The following is a 22067-nucleotide window of genomic DNA, read 5'->3' on the forward strand; positions in this document are numbered from 1 at the left end:
CATAATTTGGTAATACATTTATATTATAATTATTTCTCTATGTGTATTAAAAAAATGTTATTTGAGTTTAGACCATTAGCATGTATGGATGGGTATTTTTTGTATTTGATAAAGAAACAAGGAAATAATGACGACATAATGGAAGACAATTTGGAAAGACCCTTATCAGAAATGCAGGTGAACGTTATCAACAGGAGCCTATGCTATAAACTGATAAAAGACATTGTAGCAACAAAAACATTTCCCACTACTTTGATCTGTATAAATAGGCTGCAGGGAGTAATGAGCTAATGATCATGGAATTAATTGAGCAAGTGTGAGTTAAAAGCATTTTTATTATTCTGTTAATGGATTCTGCTAATTTAAACATTGCTTTTGCTTATTATATTAAGTATTTTGCTTTCCCTGGCCAGGAAAAAAAGCAATATAGTGTTGAATGAGGAGATAGTGTTCTCTATATATTTTATTAAATTCAACATTTTTTTTATATTTGTATGCCCTTTCTACTAAGAGTTTGTGTTTTGCACAGCATTATTGCTTCTTCTTTTCTACAAATAAGCAAGAATGTTGTTGTTGTTGAATTGTCGTAGAATATTGTTGTTTATTTTAACACAAAGATGTTTCCGATATTTTTTGTTTCCTCCAACAAAGGGTCTATTTTGTCAACATCTGTCCTATTATTGAATTTCCATCTCTTGAATACTCTTCATATGAGAAGGTTAAACAGGTCGTCTGCTCTCTATTTAAACAGCATCTTTTATGGACAACAAATTGTCACTGTGAATGTTTACATGTTTAAAATCTTACCCTCATCAGTGTAGCCACCACATTACAATAGTTTTCTGTCAGTAAAGACTCACCTGAAGAAAGCGTTTGGATAAATCTTAAGATTTGGTTTAAGTGTTTGGACATTCATTTTGAATGTGACTGAAGAGTTTATTGTGCTAAGGCGCTTGTGTTTAAGTTAATTGTGATAAAATAAAATAAGAGGTGAATGTGATTGGGGTAAATTTCTCCAGATTAAGGGTGTATCTAAGCAAATTTTATGGTGTTAAGTTTGTTTGCAGTGTTGGATTACACAGGGTGTTTCTATCACAAGTATATAATATGGGGCTTTTTAAGTAATGTGATTCGCTTGTTTCTTATGGTTATGTTGCAGAATAGTAGCTGTTTGGGGATAATATTGAACTTCTTCTTGATTTTTATGTAGTTTACTTTTGTATTAAGTGTTATCTTTTTTATAGTACTTTCATAATTATTTTTATGCCCCCCTACAAAGAAGAGGGGGTATATAGTTTTGCACATGTCGGTCGGTTGGTCCGTTGGTCGGTCCGTCCACCAGATGGTTTCCGGATGATAACTCAAGAACGCTTACGCCTAGGATCATGAAACTTCACAGGTACATTGATCATGACTGGCAGATGACCTCTATTGATTTTGAGGTCACTAGGTCAAAGGTCAAGGTCACAGTGACTCGTTCTTGGATGCAGTTTAGGACCACATTTGCAGATTATATTATGTACTGTTGTGGTGGGGTTTCCGTCCGTCCACCAGATGGTTTTCGGATGATAACTCAAGAACGCTTTCGCCTAGGATCATGAAACTTCATAGGTACATTGATCATGACTGGCAGATGACCCTTATTGATTTTGAGGTCACTAGGTTTAAGGTCAAGGTCACAGTGACTCGTTCTTGGATGCTATTTAGGACCACATTTGCAGATTATATTATGTACTGGTGTCGTGGGGTGTATCTACCAGGGCTAACACTGTCCCAAAATTTCTTTGAGCCAACCATTTTTTTTGTTTTTCTGTGCGCGAAAACTGGTTTGGAAATAATTATATATAAGCTCACAGTGACAAAAAACGTATTCACACAATGGCTGCTACTACAACTGACAGCCCATATGGGGGGCATGCATGTTTTACAAACAGCCCTTGTTTTGAAGTTTATATTTGATATATTTTCAATTACAAACAACTAAATTGTAAGAAAAAAATTGGGCATTTAAATGCTGACTGTCACTTCAGTTTGAAATTAGTTAAGTTTTAAAACAAACACAAAAATAATTTTGGCTATGATTTTCATTCAGAAGTGTAAGCAAAATTATAGTTACATGTCATATTGTGAAACTGTTAACCATTAACAATTTGTTCCACATTCAAACATTTGATATATATTACATAACAACAGGTTTAATTTTCTTACTTAAATTCAAAAGTGTGTCAATGAGGATTATTCTCTACCAATTCTGCCACTCAATTAACCGTCATTTGTATATTATAAGAAAACATTAATTGAAAAACTATCTGGACCTTGTGTCATGTCCATGTAAATTTGGCCTTGGGTCAAAATTCTAATTATTGTTACAAATGGAGTGCTGGTATTTTTTGGCCTCAATTTCAACATTGCAGTGCAGTTGATTTATTATAAGCCTGCAGTACTGGCACACCTATAATAAGTACATGGTATGCTTTAGTAAACATCAAAACAACAAGATAATTATTCACACATTTCAGTTGTGTTGTTATACAAGTTTTTTACGTTAACAAGTTAATAGTCTTTTTACGTTAACAAGTGTATTGTTATTTTTACATTAACAAGTAAATAGGTTTTTATGTTAACAAGTTAAAAGGTTTTTTACGTTAACAAGTAAAAAGGCTGCCTATGGTATAGCGTCAGTTACTAAAATACTGAAGTCAAAGGAGCATTACTCCTTTATAAATGTACACCACTTTATTGAACAGAATGTTTTTGTTCAAGTCGAAAACCAGAAAATTGCGAATATATTTATATTATTTATATCAAAATGATGTACGGTAAAGAATTGACTGTAGTCTTTAAATCAGACAATTTCCATCAACATTTTCAAAAAAAGCAAAATTTGTCCTGTGAATATTTGTGTTGGTTTGAAGTGTTGAAAGTAGCATAGTGTTCGCCTGTCTCTTGAAGTGTTACTTTAAGGTTAATTACCATAACACAGGTGGAAGTCAGTGCTCTTGATGTGTTTTCCTCTGACTTAATGTCATGCCCTGGTGAAAATGGTCAAGCAGTTTGTCATTGTGTCTTTGTTGACATAGTTTCTGTTGTATAATGCTCTTGTGTTGTCAGACAATCAGGTCATATAATTTGGGATGTAGGTTTTTATTCCTTTCTTTTTGAAAGTCATCTTACTTTGGGTCTTAAATCATGGAATTCAGTTGTAATTTATACTTGCATAGACCTTAAGATTTTATTCTGAGCAAGCCTAGTTATTTTACCTTCATCATTTTCAAGCAAGATTAAAGCAAACATCATTTTCAATAAAGATTGAAGCAATCACCCTTTTCAAGCAATATTGAAGCAATCATCATAAATTTTCATTTCAAGCAAGATTAAAGTAATCATTATTTTCAAGCAAGATTGAAGTAATCATTATTTTCAAGCAAGATTGAAGTGATAATTATTTTCAAGCAAGATTGAAGTGATCATTATTTTCAAGCAAGATTGAAGTGATCATTATTTTCAAGCAAGATTGAAGTGATCATTATTTTCAAGCAAGGTTGAAGCAATGAACATTGCTAGCCTGAATTATGTCCCCAGCTATATCAGAAGTGTTAAATTGATTTACCACCAAGTTTTTTTCGACCAAGGAGCATTGTTCCAGAGTAAATATCTGACTTGGCCATAGGCAATTAACAGTATAATATTGTTTAGGATGCATTCCAGTACACAAGTCACATGCTGTTTGTAACTTAAGATTCATGAAGAAGATTTTTTTTAATGCAGAAAATCTTTGACAGAGTTGTATCCCTTTGGTATAATATTAATTGACAGACTGTGTTTGTGACGAATTTGGTTTCAATTTCTCACATATGCCCAGTGAATTTATTATATCATTTATTGCTATATTAAAATGTTATTCTTTCACCTAAGTATGTTGGTGGCAGTTTGATTGTTCTTTGCTTGAGGGAAATTGTTTTTTGACTGAGTGAGCAAAAGGTGGTCAAATAATTATACGTGACCATAACATTTAGGCTTTATTACATTAGATGCTTGGGGCTTGTTTATTCGTATTAGTTATCCGCACTGGCTAATCAGGGACGAAACTTTCCTCCTAGACTTGATTTTGATTTAGAAGAGACTTACTTTAAATGAAAAATTCTATAAAAGCTGAAAGTGTTGTCTCTCATTAGCCTGTACAGACTAGTATGTGACAACACTTCACACACATGCATTAAGCTCAGTATATTTACAGAATACGGCTAATATGTTAGAGTTTATGACGTGTTCTTCATCTCATAGTTCAGAATTTTCCTTATTAAACAATCAGGCTCTAAATGGTGATAAAGTATTTTTATGCCCCCCTTCGAAGAAGAGGGGGTATATTGCTTTGCTCATGTCTGTCGGTCGGTCTGTCGGTCCGTCCACCAGGTGGTTGTCAGATGATAACTCAAGAACGCATATGCCTAGGATCATAAAACTTCATAGGTACATTGATCATGACTCGCAGATGACCCCTATTGATTTTGAGGTCACTAGGTCAAAGGTCAAGGTCACAGTGACCCGAAATAGTAAAATGGTTTTTGGATGATAACTCAAGAACGCATATGCCTAGGATCATAAAACTTCATAGGTAGATTGATCATGACTTGCAGATGACCCCTATTGATTTTCAGGTCACTAGGTCAAAGGTCAAGGTCACGGTGACCCGAAATAGTAAAATGGTTTTCGGATGATAACTCAAGAACGCATACGCCTAGGATCATGAAACTTCACAGGTAGATTGATCATGACTCGCAGATGACCCCTATTGATTTTGAGGTCACAAGGTCAAAGGTCAAGGTCACGGTGACCCGAAATAGTAAAATGATTTTCTGATGATAACTCAAGAACGCAAACGCCTAGGATCATGAAACTTTATAGGTAGATTGATCATGACTCGCAGATGACCCCTATTAATTTTGAGGTCACAAGGTCAAAGGTCAAGGTCACGGTGACCCTAAATAGTAAAATGGTTTCCGGTTGATAACTCAAGAACGCATACGCCTAGGATCATGAAACTTCATCGGTAGATAGATAATGACTCGCAGATGACCCCTATTGATTTTGAGGTCACTAGGTCAAAGGTCAAGGTCACGGTGACCCGAAATAGTAAAATGGTTTTCGGATGATAACTCAAGAACGCATACGCCTAGGATCATGAAACTTCATATATACATTGATCATGACTCGCAGATGACCCATATTGATTTTCAGGTCACTAGGTCAGAGGTCAAGGTCACAGTGACAAAAAAAGTATTTACACAATGGCTGCCACTACAACGGACAGCCCATATGGGGGGCATGCATGTTTTACAAACAGCCCTTGTTTAAATCAATTCAATTATTGTATAAGCACTTTATTACAAGGTCCATAGCCCTGGTTAAAATGAATAACTGTGCATATCACACCGTAATGCATTGATGATGATTATGATGATGATGATGATGATGATGATGATGATGATGATGATGATGGTGATGATGGTGATGATCAGGATTTTTGTTTGAGTGAAGAATAAATTAGCACAGTCCAATCAGTTTGAACTAGATTTTTTATATGGTGTGTATCTTCAAATAAAAATGATATTCTTGCATGTTTTCCATTCTCTTTTATTGTCCCCTACCAGTTTCATCGGAGGGGACTTATGGTTTGCGCTCTGTGTGTCCGTCTGCGAGTCTGTCACACTTTTCTGGATCCTGCGATAACTTGAAAAGTTCTTAGTAATTTTTTATGAAACTTGAAACATGGATAGATGGCATTATGGACATTTTGACATTCATTTAATTTTGTTCCTACATCAAAAATTCTGGTTTCTATGGCAACAAATAGACTAGAAATACTGCAAAAAATGGTGGTTTTCTGGATCCTGCGATAACTTTTAAAGTTCTTAATATTTTTTCATGAAACTTGCAACATGGATAGATGGCAATATGGACATTATGCACATCATTTCATTTTGTTCCTAAGTCAAAAATTGTGGTTGCTATGGCAATCAAAAATAATAATAATCTGAAAATGGTACAATTTCTGACAATGGTGGAGCCGGTAGGGGACCATATTGCTTGACAATAGCCTTGTATTTATTTATTATATATATATGATTATAATGATTATTTTATTATATTTATGATCCAACGGTTGAGTCATCATAAGACTGTGGACATATACAGCATCTGTTACCGTTAGTTCTCCATGCATTAAAGGTTGATGTTAAACTATTGTATCTCATATTAAAACGTTGAGCATATAAAACAGTTGTGTGTTGAAACTCTTGGACTTAATAAACAATATGTATGGAATGCAAAATACATGTGCACAGAGTCTTTCATTGGAATTCTAAATTGATAAATAATGTTGTAGGAGCTAGATTGACTCATGCAAAAGACAACAATGTCCTAGTCATGGCCAAGTCTTCAAGAAAGGTGTAAATTAAATAATTAAGATGAAAACTCGATTACAAATTTCATATTTGCTATATCTCTGATTCATACCAATCAAGTATGGGTGGATATTGATTCGAACTAATACTTCACATAGTTTGGGTGGCCACTTGATCTGTAAAGGGGCTCTTTTTCATGCCATATCACATTTAAATTGTAACATAATCTGTGGCATATGGTCAGTGCAGACTTAAACAGCTTTCAACTCTCACAGGATTGCTGGATTGTTAGCTGTGCCTAATTAAAAATTGAGTTACAACTATGTTGGTTATTAAGTGTGAGTGTAATTGTGAATGAAGAGTTTTAAATAAGATTTTATAAAGGACTCAAATAATATGCATTTTCTGCAGTTATGATTTTAGGGCGGAAAGTGCAATTAAAAACTAACTCATCATTGTGTAACTGTGTATTGGAATACTGTGCAGTATTTAATTGTATTGCTGGACAAATTGATCGTATAAAAAGAAAATAGATAAAAATGATATATGATGAAAGAATCTTTTTTTAAACACACATGTATCTTTGAAGTATATCAGACAAAATTAAATGTTGATGAGGTAATATTCTTTGAAAGCCTTTTTAAAAAAAATTAAATACATAAATTGACTAACAATTTTTTTTATAACTTATTTCAAGTGAAAAGACTGTACAAACAAAGACATTCAAACTATTTGTGCAGACAAAAAACTCAAGTAAATGAAACAATTTTGTTGCGAACAAATCGTTATTAAATTTTGGGTTCCAGTGCACCAATAATTGTATAAATAAGTAAAGTAAACAGTTCTTGATAACAAACTATAATAAACACAATTGTAAAATCCTATTTGCTGACAGTTTAATGTCAGAATGTTTATTTGTCTGAACTAACAATGGTCTTATAATTCTAAAGGAACATCCCGGGTGTACTTTGTCCAGGGTTTTCCATGGAAATCCATGGAAAATATGAGGCTGGAGTATTCGGACTAAGTTTCCAGCCTTTTCCAGCGTCAATATTTAAAAAAAAAGGGTGGAAAATTGTCCATGGTATGTGGAAATAGCCTGGAATAGTTTCCATGGTTTTCCAGGCTCCCTGGAATAATTACCATGGAACAATTTCCAGGGTTTTCCAGCCAGCATGGAATAAATACCGTCCGAATACTCCATGTAATCTGGAAAACCATGGAAAACCATGGATTTTTTTCCAGGGTTTTCCAGATTACATGGAGTATTCGGACGGTATTTTTTCCATGCTGGCTGGAAAACCCTGGAAAATGTTCCAGGTTTTTTCTTTGTTTAATATTCCATGGATGCCTGGTATAACATGGAAAATTGTCCAGCGTTTACCATGGTCACTGAATAGAAAAAGAAATTTCTGGTCTAAAAACAATATTTATGTATTAAATGAATACAATACTCACAGCTTAAATAAATCATAATTTAAGGTTAGATTAAAACAAAACAAACAAGAGCACCGCCTTGCGGGTGCAGACCGCTCATCTATTTTCTTTTTAAAGGTGAAGGGACTCTCATTTTCAATCACAAAGGAGGGAGGAGTGGAGTGAAGAAGGGTGTATAGTGTGGGGTTGTGGACATTTATTACATTATCTTCCAAAAAAGCGAAAAAAAAAAAAAAAAAAAAAAAATCGGTGGGGGGGGGGGGGGGGGGGGGGGGGGGGGGGGGGGGGGGGGTTGGGTTTTTGGGTGCGATGGGTTGGACGTATTTCAAACATAACCGTTTTAAAAAAAAAAATGGGGGGGTATAGTGTGAGGGTGTGGTGATAATTTGTGAGATGATCTTAAAAAAAAAAAAAAAAAAAAAAAAAAAAAAAAAATCAAAAAAAAAATTGGGGTGGGGGGGGGGGGTGGGGGGGGGGTGGGGGGGGGTATAGTGTGAGGGTGTGGTGGTCATTTGTGAGATGATCTTAAAAAAAAAAAAAAAAAAAAAAAAAATAGGGGGGGGAGGGGGAGGGGGGGGAGGGCACGGGGGATGGTTTGGGTGAAGTCTATTGTGGTATGTCAGGTAAGAGTAGTTTCATCAAAGTATCAATCAAATCTAATCATAAATAAAGAAGTTATGGCAATTTTAGCAAAATTTAATAATTTGACCTTGAGAGTCAAGGTCATTCAAAGGTCAAAGTAAAATTCAAGTTGCCAGGTACAGTAACCTCATGATAGCATGTAAGTATTTGAAGTTTGAAAGCAATAGCCTTGATACTTCGAGTGGATCGAAACACAAAATTTAACCATATATTAAAAGTTACTAAGTCAAAAAAGGGCCATAATTCCATAACAATGACAACCAGAGTTATGCAACTTGTCCTTTTACTGTACCCTTATGATAGTTTGTGAGTGTTCCAAGTATGAAAGCAATATCTATGATACTTTAGGGGTAAAGTGGACCAAAACATAAATCTTAACCAAATTTTAAATTTTTTAAGTATAAAGGGCCCATAATTCCGTCCAAATGCCAGTCAGAGCTACATAACTTTGCCTGCACCGTCCCCTTATGATAGTTCATAAATCTTGCAAGTATGAAAGCAATAGCTTTGATACTGTAGGAATAAAGTGGACCTAAACACAAAACTTAATCAAATTTTCAATTTTCTAAGTATAAAAAGGGCACATAATTCTGTCAAAATGCCAGTCAGAGTTACATTACTTTGCCTGCACAGTCCCCTTATGATAGTTAGTAAGTGTTGCAAGTATGAAAGCAATAGCTTTGATGCTTAAGGAATAAAATGGACCTAAACACAAAACTTAACCAAAATTGTCAATTTTCTAAGTATAAAAAGGGCACATAATTCTGTCAAAATGCATGCCAGAGTTATCTAACTTTGCCTGCCCAGTCCCCTCATGATAGTAAGTAAGTGTACCAAGTTTGAATGCAATAGCATTGATACTCACTGAGAAAAGTGGAACTAAACGCAAAACTTAACCAAAATTTTCAATTTTTTAAGTATAAAAAGGGCACATAATTGTGTCAAAATGCACGCCAGAGTTATCTAACTTTGCCTGCCCAGTCCCCTCATGATAGTAAGTAAGTGTACCAAGTTTGAATGCAATAGCATTGATACTTTCTGAGAAAAGTGGACCTAAACGCAAAACTTAACCGGACGCCAACGCCAACGCCAACGCCGACGCCAAGGTGATGACAATAGCTCATAATTTTTTTTCAAAAAATAGATGAGCTAAAAATCAACATAATGCCTTAGTTTCTTCGATGTATTATTTTGTTCACAATTCATCAAAATATAACATCAGATTACAAATTGTGTTACATTTATTTAACAAATTATTCAGATCAAACAAGTGTTGTTTAATACATGCTTACAAAGCCTCTAGGTCCATTATCATAAATCAGGCCCTTACATAACAGAACAGGCGCTACTTTAAAAGTTAAAAAGTATAATGCAACCTTAACAACATGTATTCAAAGTAACAAAATACAAGCAAGTCAAGTAATATACAGTAACAATTCACGAACCCTGTACAAACGATATACAAGAAACAAAATGAAAAATTTAAGTTATTTTAGCTACTTCATGTTTGTCACAATATATGTAGCTGCCCATGAGAACAATTAAGGATACTATTTTTCTCAGCTACTTTCACTTTAATGCAATTTAGGTGCTCAATTTCATTAAAATACTTTTATATAATTTTATTGTTCAAAGAAATTCAGAACATGAATGCATGTACATGTATTACTTTCCAAGTGACAGTTAGTAAATTATAAGTACCCAGGTGGGATAAAATTACAGTTTTTAAAAACTTTTTTGTTAATTAGCTGGGCTTCAGTAGGTCGTGGATCTTTTATAGAACTTGTACTGCTGTTATACTGTACGGCTCCTGCATGATCTCTGAAAGAAAAACAAAGCAAACAATATTACAAGAAAGTCATAAGTTTTTTACATTCATCTGTAAAAGTAAATGTGCAGCAATCATATGATTGAATATCTATACTTCAATGCTCATTCACATTTTAATCTATTTTAGATATTTCATATCACTGCTCAATTCGGTACATCTGGCTTTTTTGTATTTGAGCGAACATTTACGATCCTAAGTAGTTAGCAATTATTTCTTTTCCATTTAGTGAAATTTATTCTCTTAAAGTTTGCAAGCGGGCTTTAATCTACTTGCAAACAGGCAACCACACAGGAAAACTGAGACTTTCAAGTGAATAAATTGTTGATTTAACATATATTTTTATATGACTCTCTTTTATTTTGAAATTTATATTGTTGTTTTCTTAAATGCCCCAAAACGGGGTACACTAGCATGTATCTGGAAACTCAAACATATATAGGAATTTTATATTCAGATATTGCTATATGAAAGATATGCTAATTTTCTAATTCATATAAAAATAACCTGTAATTGAAACTAGACCAAAATATTGGATACCAAAAAGACAAAATACTTTCAGGTGGTTAACACTAAATTACTTATATGAGCCCGGGGCATAACAATATTTACCATGAATTTGTGGCCATGTTAGTCCTCTTGGTAAATGCGCCAAAAGAGCCGCTTTGCTGTCTTGGGTTATTTCCCTGCCAAACTCTGCAGTATCTTCCATCAACTGGTCAGCTACAGTTAAAGCACATAATGAAAATGTATATAGAAAATAATTCAAGTATTGTTTTAAATATTTAGTAAAATTGTCTTTAAATAATAACTTACAATGAAGTTAATACATCACAAAGCATAGCATAACAAAATTTGTAGGTATGATTAGTACAAATTTATTATTGCTATAATTAGAATGATGTGTAATTCTATTGGTATGAAAATGTACAGTGAAACCTAAAAAACAATGCTATTGGTTTAATTAATTTATTTATAAACATTAACAGCATTAATGAGCATTGATTTCTCATCATGCACAGCACATAACTCCCTTAGCCTCAGTTCCCTAGCCATGCATTATAAACTTCCGATACTACATTCAAGCTTATTAATATCTCCACATAGGACTTCCTTTATCAAGCTGCAAACTGCACTTAGTGAAAATGTGTGTGACAGCTGCTTTTAAACTTCTATATTTGCCATACTTTTACCTAAAATGTCACATAAAAAAGGTCTACAATGATGACATAAGAAGAATAAATTTAAAGGAATATTTAGAAATAATGAAAAGCACAAACCTTCAGTTGTTGTTCTATTCCTAGACAGACTTCTGAAACACTTGTATGCATCACTTTTTAACAACATTTCATGTCACTTTCCAAATGATATCCATACATTATTATTTTAAGAAATTCTTGTTAATGGAAAAACTCATTAAGTTAAACTCTACTGTTTGTGAAATTACATTAACTTCATTTTAACAACAAGTTTAACCTGCATTTTTTCTTCAATACGCCTTCTCCATAATTTCAATCTAACAGGTAAACTTTCTGTATTTGAACTCAGCCAATCAGAAAAGGCTGTGATATTTTATAACCAATAGATTAGCCGCAGACACATCTGACTCACACACAGGCTTTTCAGATAGTTTGTTAATTGCAAACCTGGACTGTAGTTAAATATTGAGTGTGTATACACCTTGAACAGGGTTAAGGAATTTAAACTTGTAGACATTGCTTTGAAAGTTACTACTTTTACTTCTACTACTAGTACTACTACTACTACTACTACTTCTGCAAAACTACTACTACTATTACAACAGCCACAACAACAACAACAACTACCTACTACTACTACTACTACTACTACTACTGCTACTACTACTACTACTACTACTTCTACTTCTACTACTACTACTACTACTACATCTACTACTACTACTACTACTACTACTACTACTACTACTACTGCTGCTACTACTGCTACTACTACTACTACTACTTCAACTACTACTACTGCTTCAACTACTACTACTACTGCTACTGCTGCTGCTACTGCTGCTGCTGCTACTACTCCTGCTGCTGCTGCTACTACTACTACTGCTACTGCTGCTGCTGCTACTATTACAACTCCTGCTGCAGCGACTACTACTACTGCTGCTGCTGCTGTTACTACTACTACTACTTCTACCACTACTACTGCTGCTACTTCTACTTCTACTTCTACTACTACTACTACTACTACTACTACTACTACTAGTACTTCAACTACTACTGCTACTACTACTGCTACTACTACTGATGCTGCTGATGCTGCTACTGCTACTACTGCTGCTGCTGCTACTTCTACTACTACTACTGCTGCTGCTGCTAATGCTACTTCCTTAACTACTACTACTACTGCTGCTACTAGTATTGTTATTATTATTTATACTACTATTGATACCATTACTGCTACTATTCCTGTAAATGCTAAAACAACAACACAATAGTAACTGCTACTGTCACTTAAATTTGCACCAATAGTATAATTATCAGTAGTTTAACTGCTTGTACAACTTATACAACAACCACTTTTACTTCTACTCCTACAACATATTCTACTGCCAGCACCAGCATTACTACTTCTACTACTACTACTACTACTACTACTATAACTACTACTATTTCTGCCCAAACTATGCACATTGTTTTATGTTTTATTCATATGTTGTGTAAATTGTTGAACTCTGATTTACTTTGAATAAAATGTGTTGCATTTTTATAAGTTATTTTCTCCTCTTATAAAGTCTAAGTTTTTTCCAGGGTTAGCTGAAAATGTTAGAGTCTTTTCCATGCTTAAAAAATTCTATGTTCCACTTTCCATGCTATCTGGAAATATTTTCCAGGGTTATCCAGCCTAAATCCAGCGTTTTCCATTCCTTTTCCATGCTTTTCCATCCAAGGCTGGAAAATGCTTGGAAAAAAAGTCCACGTTTCATGGACATTTCTAGAACAAAACCCTGGAAACTGTTTCAAATTCCAGGGATTACCATGGAATTCCATGTTATACCATGGATTTCCAGCCTAAGTTCCATGATTACCCTGGACAATGTACACCCGGGATATTTGATGTGTTTACTATTTAAGAGACTAAGAATTCAACTGTTTGCCCATTTTAAACTTGGTAAATTATACTTTTACTATTTATCAAGGTATTTTTTGAACAGGAAAATTGATTTCCTCTTGAACATTTTAGTTTTGTTTTTTTCTCCACCATAAAAGGAAATTAAAGTATTCATTATTTTTATTTTATTAGGTGTCATTCTTGAACTACTGAGAAAATAAAAGCCATAAACAATAAACGCCAGAGTCAGTATCAATGTTTGAGTATCATGAATAGACAGATGTTGTGGAAGTTCAAATCTAAAATACTTTTAAACCACATATAAAAGCTCTCCCTGAATTTTCTTGGGTGCGGAAGAAGAGTATATCACTCAAATTCATTTTCATGAAAAGCAGTCTAAGGTACCAGCTATGGCGTGACTGATATTGCAAAAAACAAGTACAAAAATGGTTTTCATCTAGAAAACCTGTCAATATTCTTCCGTGCAATGGTGATATGATGCATAAGATATTAAAAATATAGCAATATGACCCCGGGATGTCAATTTGATATGGCATATCATTAATATGGCATGTTTACCTCAAAATTTCGTCCGAGTATTCAATAACATGGTAATCTGTAGGTACATTTTTGTTTAAATTAATGTTTATTTTATATTACATGTATATCAAACTGTATGTTTAATCTTCCATATTTGCTAAATTGTTTATCTGTTTTTTCATTTCCCATTTCCGTGTTACGAACTTATGAATCTTTTTACCTGATTTTTGAACCCAGCTGCAACTTAAAGTATAAAAAATTAATATTAACTGATAATATAAAATACAGGAAGTTTCTACTTAATCATAACTCTTTGACTTGTATTACTTTAAGAACTCTTTTGTTTATTTTTTTTTATTGAAAACCTTTCACATCTTAAACAATATTAAGTAAGCACATGCACTTTGAACTGCATTAGAAACATTTGTGACTTGAGGCTCATCTGTTCATAATTTCCGAAGTTTCAGTAATAAAATAAAAGTTTAAGATCTTGATATATTATCAGGGGACAGCAATAAATATAAATCTTGTTGCTATTGGGCATATAATATAGAATTGGCACATTAATTAACGGTGCACTAGCTGGCAAAATCGGCGTATCATCGTTACCACTTATATTCATGACACTGTGAAAGTTCAGTGGACCAGAAACATATGATGTTATTTCTTGTCGTATTAGTATACTATACATCTACTCTCAACTATGTGGTATAAAAGGAGAATTTTTTCGCAAAATAAATTTTGTTTGCCTTTTATTACCCTGTGCCTGTGATGTTTAAAGCATAAGTATGTGAACATATTGGCAAAGTTGGAGTATAATTGAGAACCTTACAGCTGTGTCTTTGATGTACTGGTATAGTTCAGAAGGAAAATATTGATGTTTGAGAAAGAAAATATGAAAAATATGTAACGCATTCCATAGCTTTGCATAAGTAATAAATCATAGTGGCAAATGTATATGAAACACAGCGACAGGTTGAGGGAATTGGAAGGGTTAAGTATGTGACATAGTCAACCAGTTCATTTCCTAATTTAAAGATTTTGGATCAACATTGCATTTGTGAATTCTCTGAATATTTTTTTATTTGTTTTAGTCAGTGAATTCAAAACCAAAATATGTGATCAGTGAATATTTATGGCAAAAATAGAAACTGAATTTATTTGTATGATTCAATACTTTGCAGTTGACATTTGCTAAGTAATCATTGAGTAAGAAACGAAACAAAACATCAGTTAGGTTATTTACTGTTGTGACTAATTTAGTTGGATTAAGTTACTTTTGCATAATTTGATAAATTCAGCTAATTTTGTTGTTTGGTTTATTGGTTTTAGGTTTTATTTGTGTACCTTGCTGATTATTGATTATTGATTGGAAAATAAATCATGGGTAGATGAAGGTATCAACTGTGTCCCCAGAACAGTTTCCTTTTAAGTGGCTTAGAGAAACTTTCATGTGATGTTGATAAAAAGCTTAGATAGGGAGACATTTATCATTTTGTGTGGGTGGTCAGTTTGGTCAGGCTGGTAAATCTTTCATCTTAATTTACCATCAATAGCCTTTGGCTTAAACAGTTTATGGTTATTAAGTTAGATGAAAGTAATGTGAATGGGTTATACATGAGTTCTCAGAGATAGATTAGAAAGAAAACTGGGCATGAAAAAGTATCTGTATGTCATAGTATGTCATACTGTTCTGAAAACTTACACATTTTATTGTAAATGGAAGCTGTGATGACACTTAATTCAGATGAATTTTATATTATCTTTACAAGGTTGAATTAGGGAAAACATTTTTATTACATCGGCTATTAATATTTGACTTGTTGTGATTATTTCTTCTTAAGGATGCTAACTTTGGGCATAAATTAAGTAACATGAACATAGACAAACTTAATGTATTAAGACAGCTAATGTATGAAATAGCATTAAGCACTCTGAAACTAGACTGAAAAGCTATCTGACTAAATGGCTGTAACAGGAAGTGCATGTTGTCAAAGTGATTGTGTGAATAGTGTTACCATAGCAACCAATGGATTTTGTCGACTTTGGGGACGATGATGATTCATGCCAGTACGTGCCTGCATTTGCAACCAAAGAAGAGTAAGTGATAATGTAGCCAGGTTACTTTTGTCCTTTTTTTTTTAGGTGTTGTTTTGTTTAAAGTTTATTTGGATTTTTACGAAGAATGTTACGGTATTTCAGTTGTATAGTAGCTAAACCATGCATCCATGTTTGCCTAGTTGAAGTTAATAGTGCTCTAATTGTATGAGAGCTTGGGTTGTGAATGGTTCATGACTCTCTTGTCACAAGTTTTAGGTTGTGCTCATAGTTAGATTGCACACAACCTGTATTGACAGTCTATGGCTCTACCAACAAAATTTGTTTAATTTGTTTGCCCCGACCTTTTAGATGTGTTAGATCATGACAGTCTTGGCGTTATTATTGTTAAGTTAACCATATAAAACCATTCAGATTAATTGTGAAGCAATTCCAATTTTCAAACATTGGAAAAAATCTTCTAATATTGTTATTAGTAGGGAACAATTAATCATATTTTCATATTTTTGTGTGATGTTAAATAATAAAATTCACAATTGAACATCTGTTCAAGATAGTATTCTGTATAATTATGATTATTTTATGCAAAAATACATATTAATAAGTTTACAGTTACATTAAATGGCAGTGCACACTTAGCCAAGGTATAATATTGTGAACAGCTAGGTTACTGGCACACTTTTGCGTAGAAAAGTGATAAATATGGCTACTACATAGTTTCTGTGGCATTATAGTAATGGATAAAATATACCAATATGTAACCATAACAGTTACTGTAGATGTGGAAATATGTGTTTCATTATTAAATCATGTTTTTTAGATCCATCCAAATTCAGAATTTACATAGCAGGATACAAAGTATCAAATTACTGGAACATAATATGTTGATATGAATGCAAAATAACATTGTAATTTATGGAAATATCGTTTTATAATGTGTCTCAGTATTTCTTGCATTTTAATATACAAAAATGGTATAATTCTTTAAAAACAAAACATTATTGTTATGTAGTGCATATTAAATATTTTGAATATTTTATCAAACACTTATTAAGGTGTAGTCAATTAGAAAGGTTGATTTGCTGTTTTTTTAATTAAACCGGAAAATAAAGATATTAAACATTTTTTTTATATACAGATTCACCAAGATTTGACTATAATATATATATTTACCAATTCATATAGATTTGTTTATATTTTTGACTGATTCACATAGATTTGGCTTTATTTGACAGATTCACATAGATTTTCCTATAAATTGACAGATTCACATAGATGTGCCTATATATTTGACTGATTCACATAGATTTTCCTATAAATTGACAGATGCACATGGATTTGCCTATAAATTGACAGATTCACATATATTTGCCTATATATTTGACAGATTCACATAGATATGCCTATATATTTGACTGATTTACATAGATGTGCCTATCAGGGATCATATTTTTTTCGGTTTTGTCGGTCCTAGACCGATTGGGGTCGTGAAAGACCGATTGAAAATCCCAAACAGTCGGTCCGATTCTGTGTGCTAAAATTACCATGTCATGAAATCGATTACACAGTGCACATGCTAACAAAGATCTACCCTAATTACATTCTTATCTCGAGTAGGTGTGAAAACCATTCACTGCAGTCTCTAAACCGGTCAGGACCAGTTTATTGCGTTGCAGCCGACTAGTATCATAGTATGACCCCAAGCAGCGAAAATTCGCGCGGTTGTGTATTAGTCATGCGTGAATAACCCCGTGTCAATAACCATCGATAATTTCACTGGCTTATACCTAGCACACTAATCGGTCCATTATGTGTCAAGTCGTTGTCAGTTACTTCGGAGATGAAAACTTCAATGTTCATAATCCTCGTGGAAAGTGTGCATTTCATGCATGATACAGTTAACTTTCATATAAACAAAGAAGAAAATCGGATATTCTGCAATAATTCATAATTATTGTGGGCGGACCGTATACACTGAAAACACGCGCTGTAACTAAACAAAACATGCCGATACATTTTCCACCAGCGTAATAATCCGGCAATAAATAAATGAAAGTACAGCCGAAAGTTATGTTTATGGGCGGAACTTCACATAAAATAGTACACAAGAAAAATAATATACATTGTATAAATCTTTAGTAAAAATCGTGTTAGAATCAAAATAATTCGTGTACTTAATCGTTTGTTGTATAACTCACCACCGGAAGTTTAGATGCATGGTTTCAAATCACTCGTGCTTCGCACTCGTGATTTATCCTTACGCATCTTAACTATCGGCCGTGGTTTTTTTGACAATAAACTATAACGTACACGAATTATTTCGCAATTATTTGGTTTTGTTGTTGCCAGTATCCAACCTACGCACAGACATTTATGAGGTTCAGTGCATGTATGTAAGCTATTATCGAGTCGACAACGATTTAAAACATCGGTATAGACTTACACAGATAAATTATAGATTTTGACAACGATGAAAAAAAGTCAGATACAACAGCACACGAAACAACAATAAAAGAGAAAAAATATCATAAAACCAATTGAGAAAACTCGTATGTTCCGTTTAAAAAAGATGCCAAAGGCAATTTAACTTGTACATTTATTATACCACCTTCATGAATGGCAAAATCAATGGTATATATGTTAACGTAATTTGTCATGATTTCGGATATAAATTTTCGGACACTTTTCCCCCATTTAAATCCAGACCGATTGATGTTGCGGGAAAATATGATCCCTGGTGCCTATATATTTGACTGATTCACATACATGTAGATTTTCCTATAAATTGAAAGATTCACATATATATTTGCCTATAATATTATATATTGACCAATTCATATAGATTTGTTTATATTTTTGACAGATTAACATAGATTTTCCTATAAATTGACAGATTCACATAGATTTGACTATAATATATATTTGACCAATTCAAATAGATTTGCTTATTATATTTTTGACCGATTCACATAGATTTTCCTATAAATTGACAGATTCACATAGATTTGCCTATATATTTGACCTATTCACATAGATTTGCCTATATATTCACATAGATGTGCCTATAAATTGACTGATTCACATAGATTTGCCTATATATTTGACTGATTCACATAGATTTGCCTATACATTTGACTAATTCACATAGATTTTCCTATATATTTGACTGATTCACATAGATTTGTCTATATATTTGACTGATTCACATAGATTTTTCTATATAATTGACTGTTATTTAACGACTGATCCAGCTTACCAAGCTAAACCTGCATCAAATTTCTTTGTTGTGTCTCACAGCTAGAACATGAATAAAACATGAATAGAAAAGGGATTGGATAATAAAGGTTTTAATATTGCACAACTAGGCATTGATTTTGCAGGAATCACTGCAAATCTTTTAGTACATTCTCTTGTTCATTATTGACTTTGCATATTAGATGAGCAAAATGCAGTTCCTCAACATGCAACCTTGCCTTATCATGTTGTACCTTATATGATGTAATGTTATTATCTCATATATCTCATTATAACCGATGAAAACAGCAAACAATCTGACCTCAGAAGCAAACAAACAATATAGCACATAATGGATAATAACATAGGTCAAGCAATAACACTCACCAGGCTTTGCTATCCAGGGGTCACATATTAAACCCCTTGCAACACCCTAACCCAAGTTTTGCCTGAGCCATTAAACCCGTGTTGGAATGTTGGTGCTTCACCTAATCTTCTAAATGATCTGAAGTTGCCTATGAAATGGGGTGTCACCTCATACTGTGTAGTCCTGCACTATGCCCGTCTGGCGTTGTTTATTGACTCATAAACATTAACAACATGTTAAATAATTGCATCCAATCAACTTCTTTCGATAACTTAATTTTACGCCTCTACTTTATTCATGTTTATTTTGTAGTTAAACAATATTATTTTTGTTCTTTGTCTGTAGAAAAATCATTCTAATGTAAGAATTCAGTTTTAAACGCTTAGATTTAGGGAATCAATAAGCTTAGCTTCTTGATTTAAAATCACTCAACCATGCAATTAGCATAATAATGGCCAACAATCAAGAATCACACAAGATAACCCAGCATCAGTTTCCTGTCCAAATTTACTTAATTTTCAACAGTATCAGATTCATCTGGTCTCCTTCAATGTTGACTTCTGACCTCATTTCACATTTAAAAGGTCCAGCTTCATTGAAAATCAGTCAAGTTGGTAGTTAACTTTGATTGATACCAATTTCATGGGTGGATGAACTTTGAATAGTACCATGAGTAACAATCGCCAAAAGGTTTATACCATCAATGATCAATTTACCATGAAGATATGTTAAACCGAATTGAAATGATACTGTCTATCAGTGTTGATTTTGCTAATGGTTGGCCCTTTTATCATATTAAATTGTTTGATAATGCATACTACAGTTGATTAAATGTATTTGAGAATTAAATAGCTCTGTAACACTAATGGGAAAAAAGAAGTTTATTAAAACTTTGATATCTTGATAATTGTTGGTAAAAATCACTGACACGTTTGATCATTGACCGAAAGATATCCTCAAGTTATCACATAATCTGTGCTTAAATTTAAATAGGTTTTTTGATGCAGATGATATGACAATTTAGCTGGTACTTCAATACATGTATTTGCTTGAGTTATGGTAGAATTTTGAGTTATGATTGTTTCTTGGTGTCTGTTGGTGAGGGGAATACTTAATACATTGCAATTGAAAATAAAAGCAGCATAGTTTTTTTTACATTTAAACAATCTTTTTTAAATAAAATCTAAATTATGACAGGAATATATGGAAAATGTAGGCTTGCCAGTGTTGTTGTTTTTAATTCAAATTTTAGGCCAGTATACAGCCCCATTCCGAATGGAAAAACAGTATATTTTTTTTGCCCAAATGGAACCTTAACATTCCCATATGAAGGTTTCCAAAAAATAGATCTCAACAATTAGTTCATCTCCCGTGCAACTTTATAAGTTGAATCTTAAAAAATATAATATTTAAAACACTTTTTTTTCTCAATTTTGTAGCATTAGTTACCAAAATAACAACAACACAAATTTCAGAATTTTAGTCAAAATGCGGCTCCCAAAATGGTGTCAAAAACACTGCTGCCAGCATTGTGGTCTAATGTGGTGGGCTTTGGCCTATATATAGGAGCAAAAGGTGGAAGGGTTGAATTCTACATGCTCATTTTGAAAGACTGGCAGCAAGTTGAATTAACCATTCAGCTAGTTTAATAGAGGGGTCTCTGCTGAGTGTCCAAGATATGAGATTGAAATTTGGAGGTCCATTGTTCGTCAATTAAGATGTCTCATAAGTCAAAACTTTATTGCAAAGGGTGGCACCATAATAAGCTAACATTTAATTTGACTTAATTGTGGAGATCTATGCTTTTCAAACAGGTAAATTGGCCTTTAAAACACTGCATACTGCATGTAGTTAAAAAATACTGCCTCTTTTAGGTCTATATTTTTTCCCGCTGTAAAATCATTTGCCAGAAGCTGTTGCAGTTGTTTTGCATTCTTTTGTTGTATTTTCAGATTAGAAAAAGAGTATACAGCGTTGAAGAGCAAGGAAAGTGAAGATCAAATTGAGCTGAGGGTAAGACTGTGACTTCTATTCACTTGAGCTATTTTAGGTCCTTAAGATGTAAATGTATTTTTGAATAATTATGTGTCTGTGTTTTTTATAATACAAAAACTGCTGTATCTTCTACATATTTATGCCTTCCTTCGAAGAAGAGGGGGTATATTGTTTTGCACATGTCGGTCTGTCGGTCCGTCCGTCCGTCCGTCGGTCTGTCCACCAGATGGTTTCTGGATGATAACTCAAGAACGCTTAGGCCTAGGATCATTAAACTTCATATGTACATTGATAATGACTGGCAGATGACCCCTATTGATTTTCAGGTCACTAGGTCAAAGGTCAAGGTCACAGTGACTCGAAACAGTAAAATGGTTTCCGGATGAGAAACTCAAGAATGCTTACGCCTAGGATCATGAAACTTCATATGTATATTGATTTTCAGGTCACTAGGTCAAAGGTCAAGGTCACAGTG

General features: G+C 33.4%; 1 protein-coding gene and 1 long non-coding RNA gene across 4 annotated transcripts in view; one reads left to right on the forward strand and one right to left on the reverse strand.

Moving 5' to 3' along the window:
- LOC127838088 (ecotropic viral integration site 5 ortholog-like) overlaps positions 1 to 22067 on the forward strand; it is a 103205-nt gene that overhangs the window by 60800 nt on the left and 20338 nt on the right. For all 3 annotated transcript variants that reach the window (XM_052365661.1, XM_052365662.1, XM_052365663.1), the window contains one exon: positions 21550 to 21610. In XM_052365661.1, the coding sequence (XP_052221621.1) occupies positions 21550 to 21610 (61 nt within the window). The remainder of the gene's footprint in view (positions 1 to 21549; positions 21611 to 22067) is intronic.
- Positions 9653 to 12220, reverse strand: LOC127838095 (uncharacterized). The gene is made up of 3 exons (XR_008029656.1): positions 11592 to 12220; positions 10924 to 11034; positions 9653 to 10304 (listed from the first exon to the last, which is right to left on the reverse strand). It is a non-coding gene; the product is annotated as an uncharacterized LOC127838095 (long non-coding RNA).

Source organism: Dreissena polymorpha, chromosome 7 (assembly GCF_020536995.1).
Source record: "Dreissena polymorpha isolate Duluth1 chromosome 7, UMN_Dpol_1.0, whole genome shotgun sequence".
NCBI lineage: Eukaryota > Metazoa > Mollusca > Bivalvia > Myida > Dreissenidae > Dreissena > Dreissena polymorpha.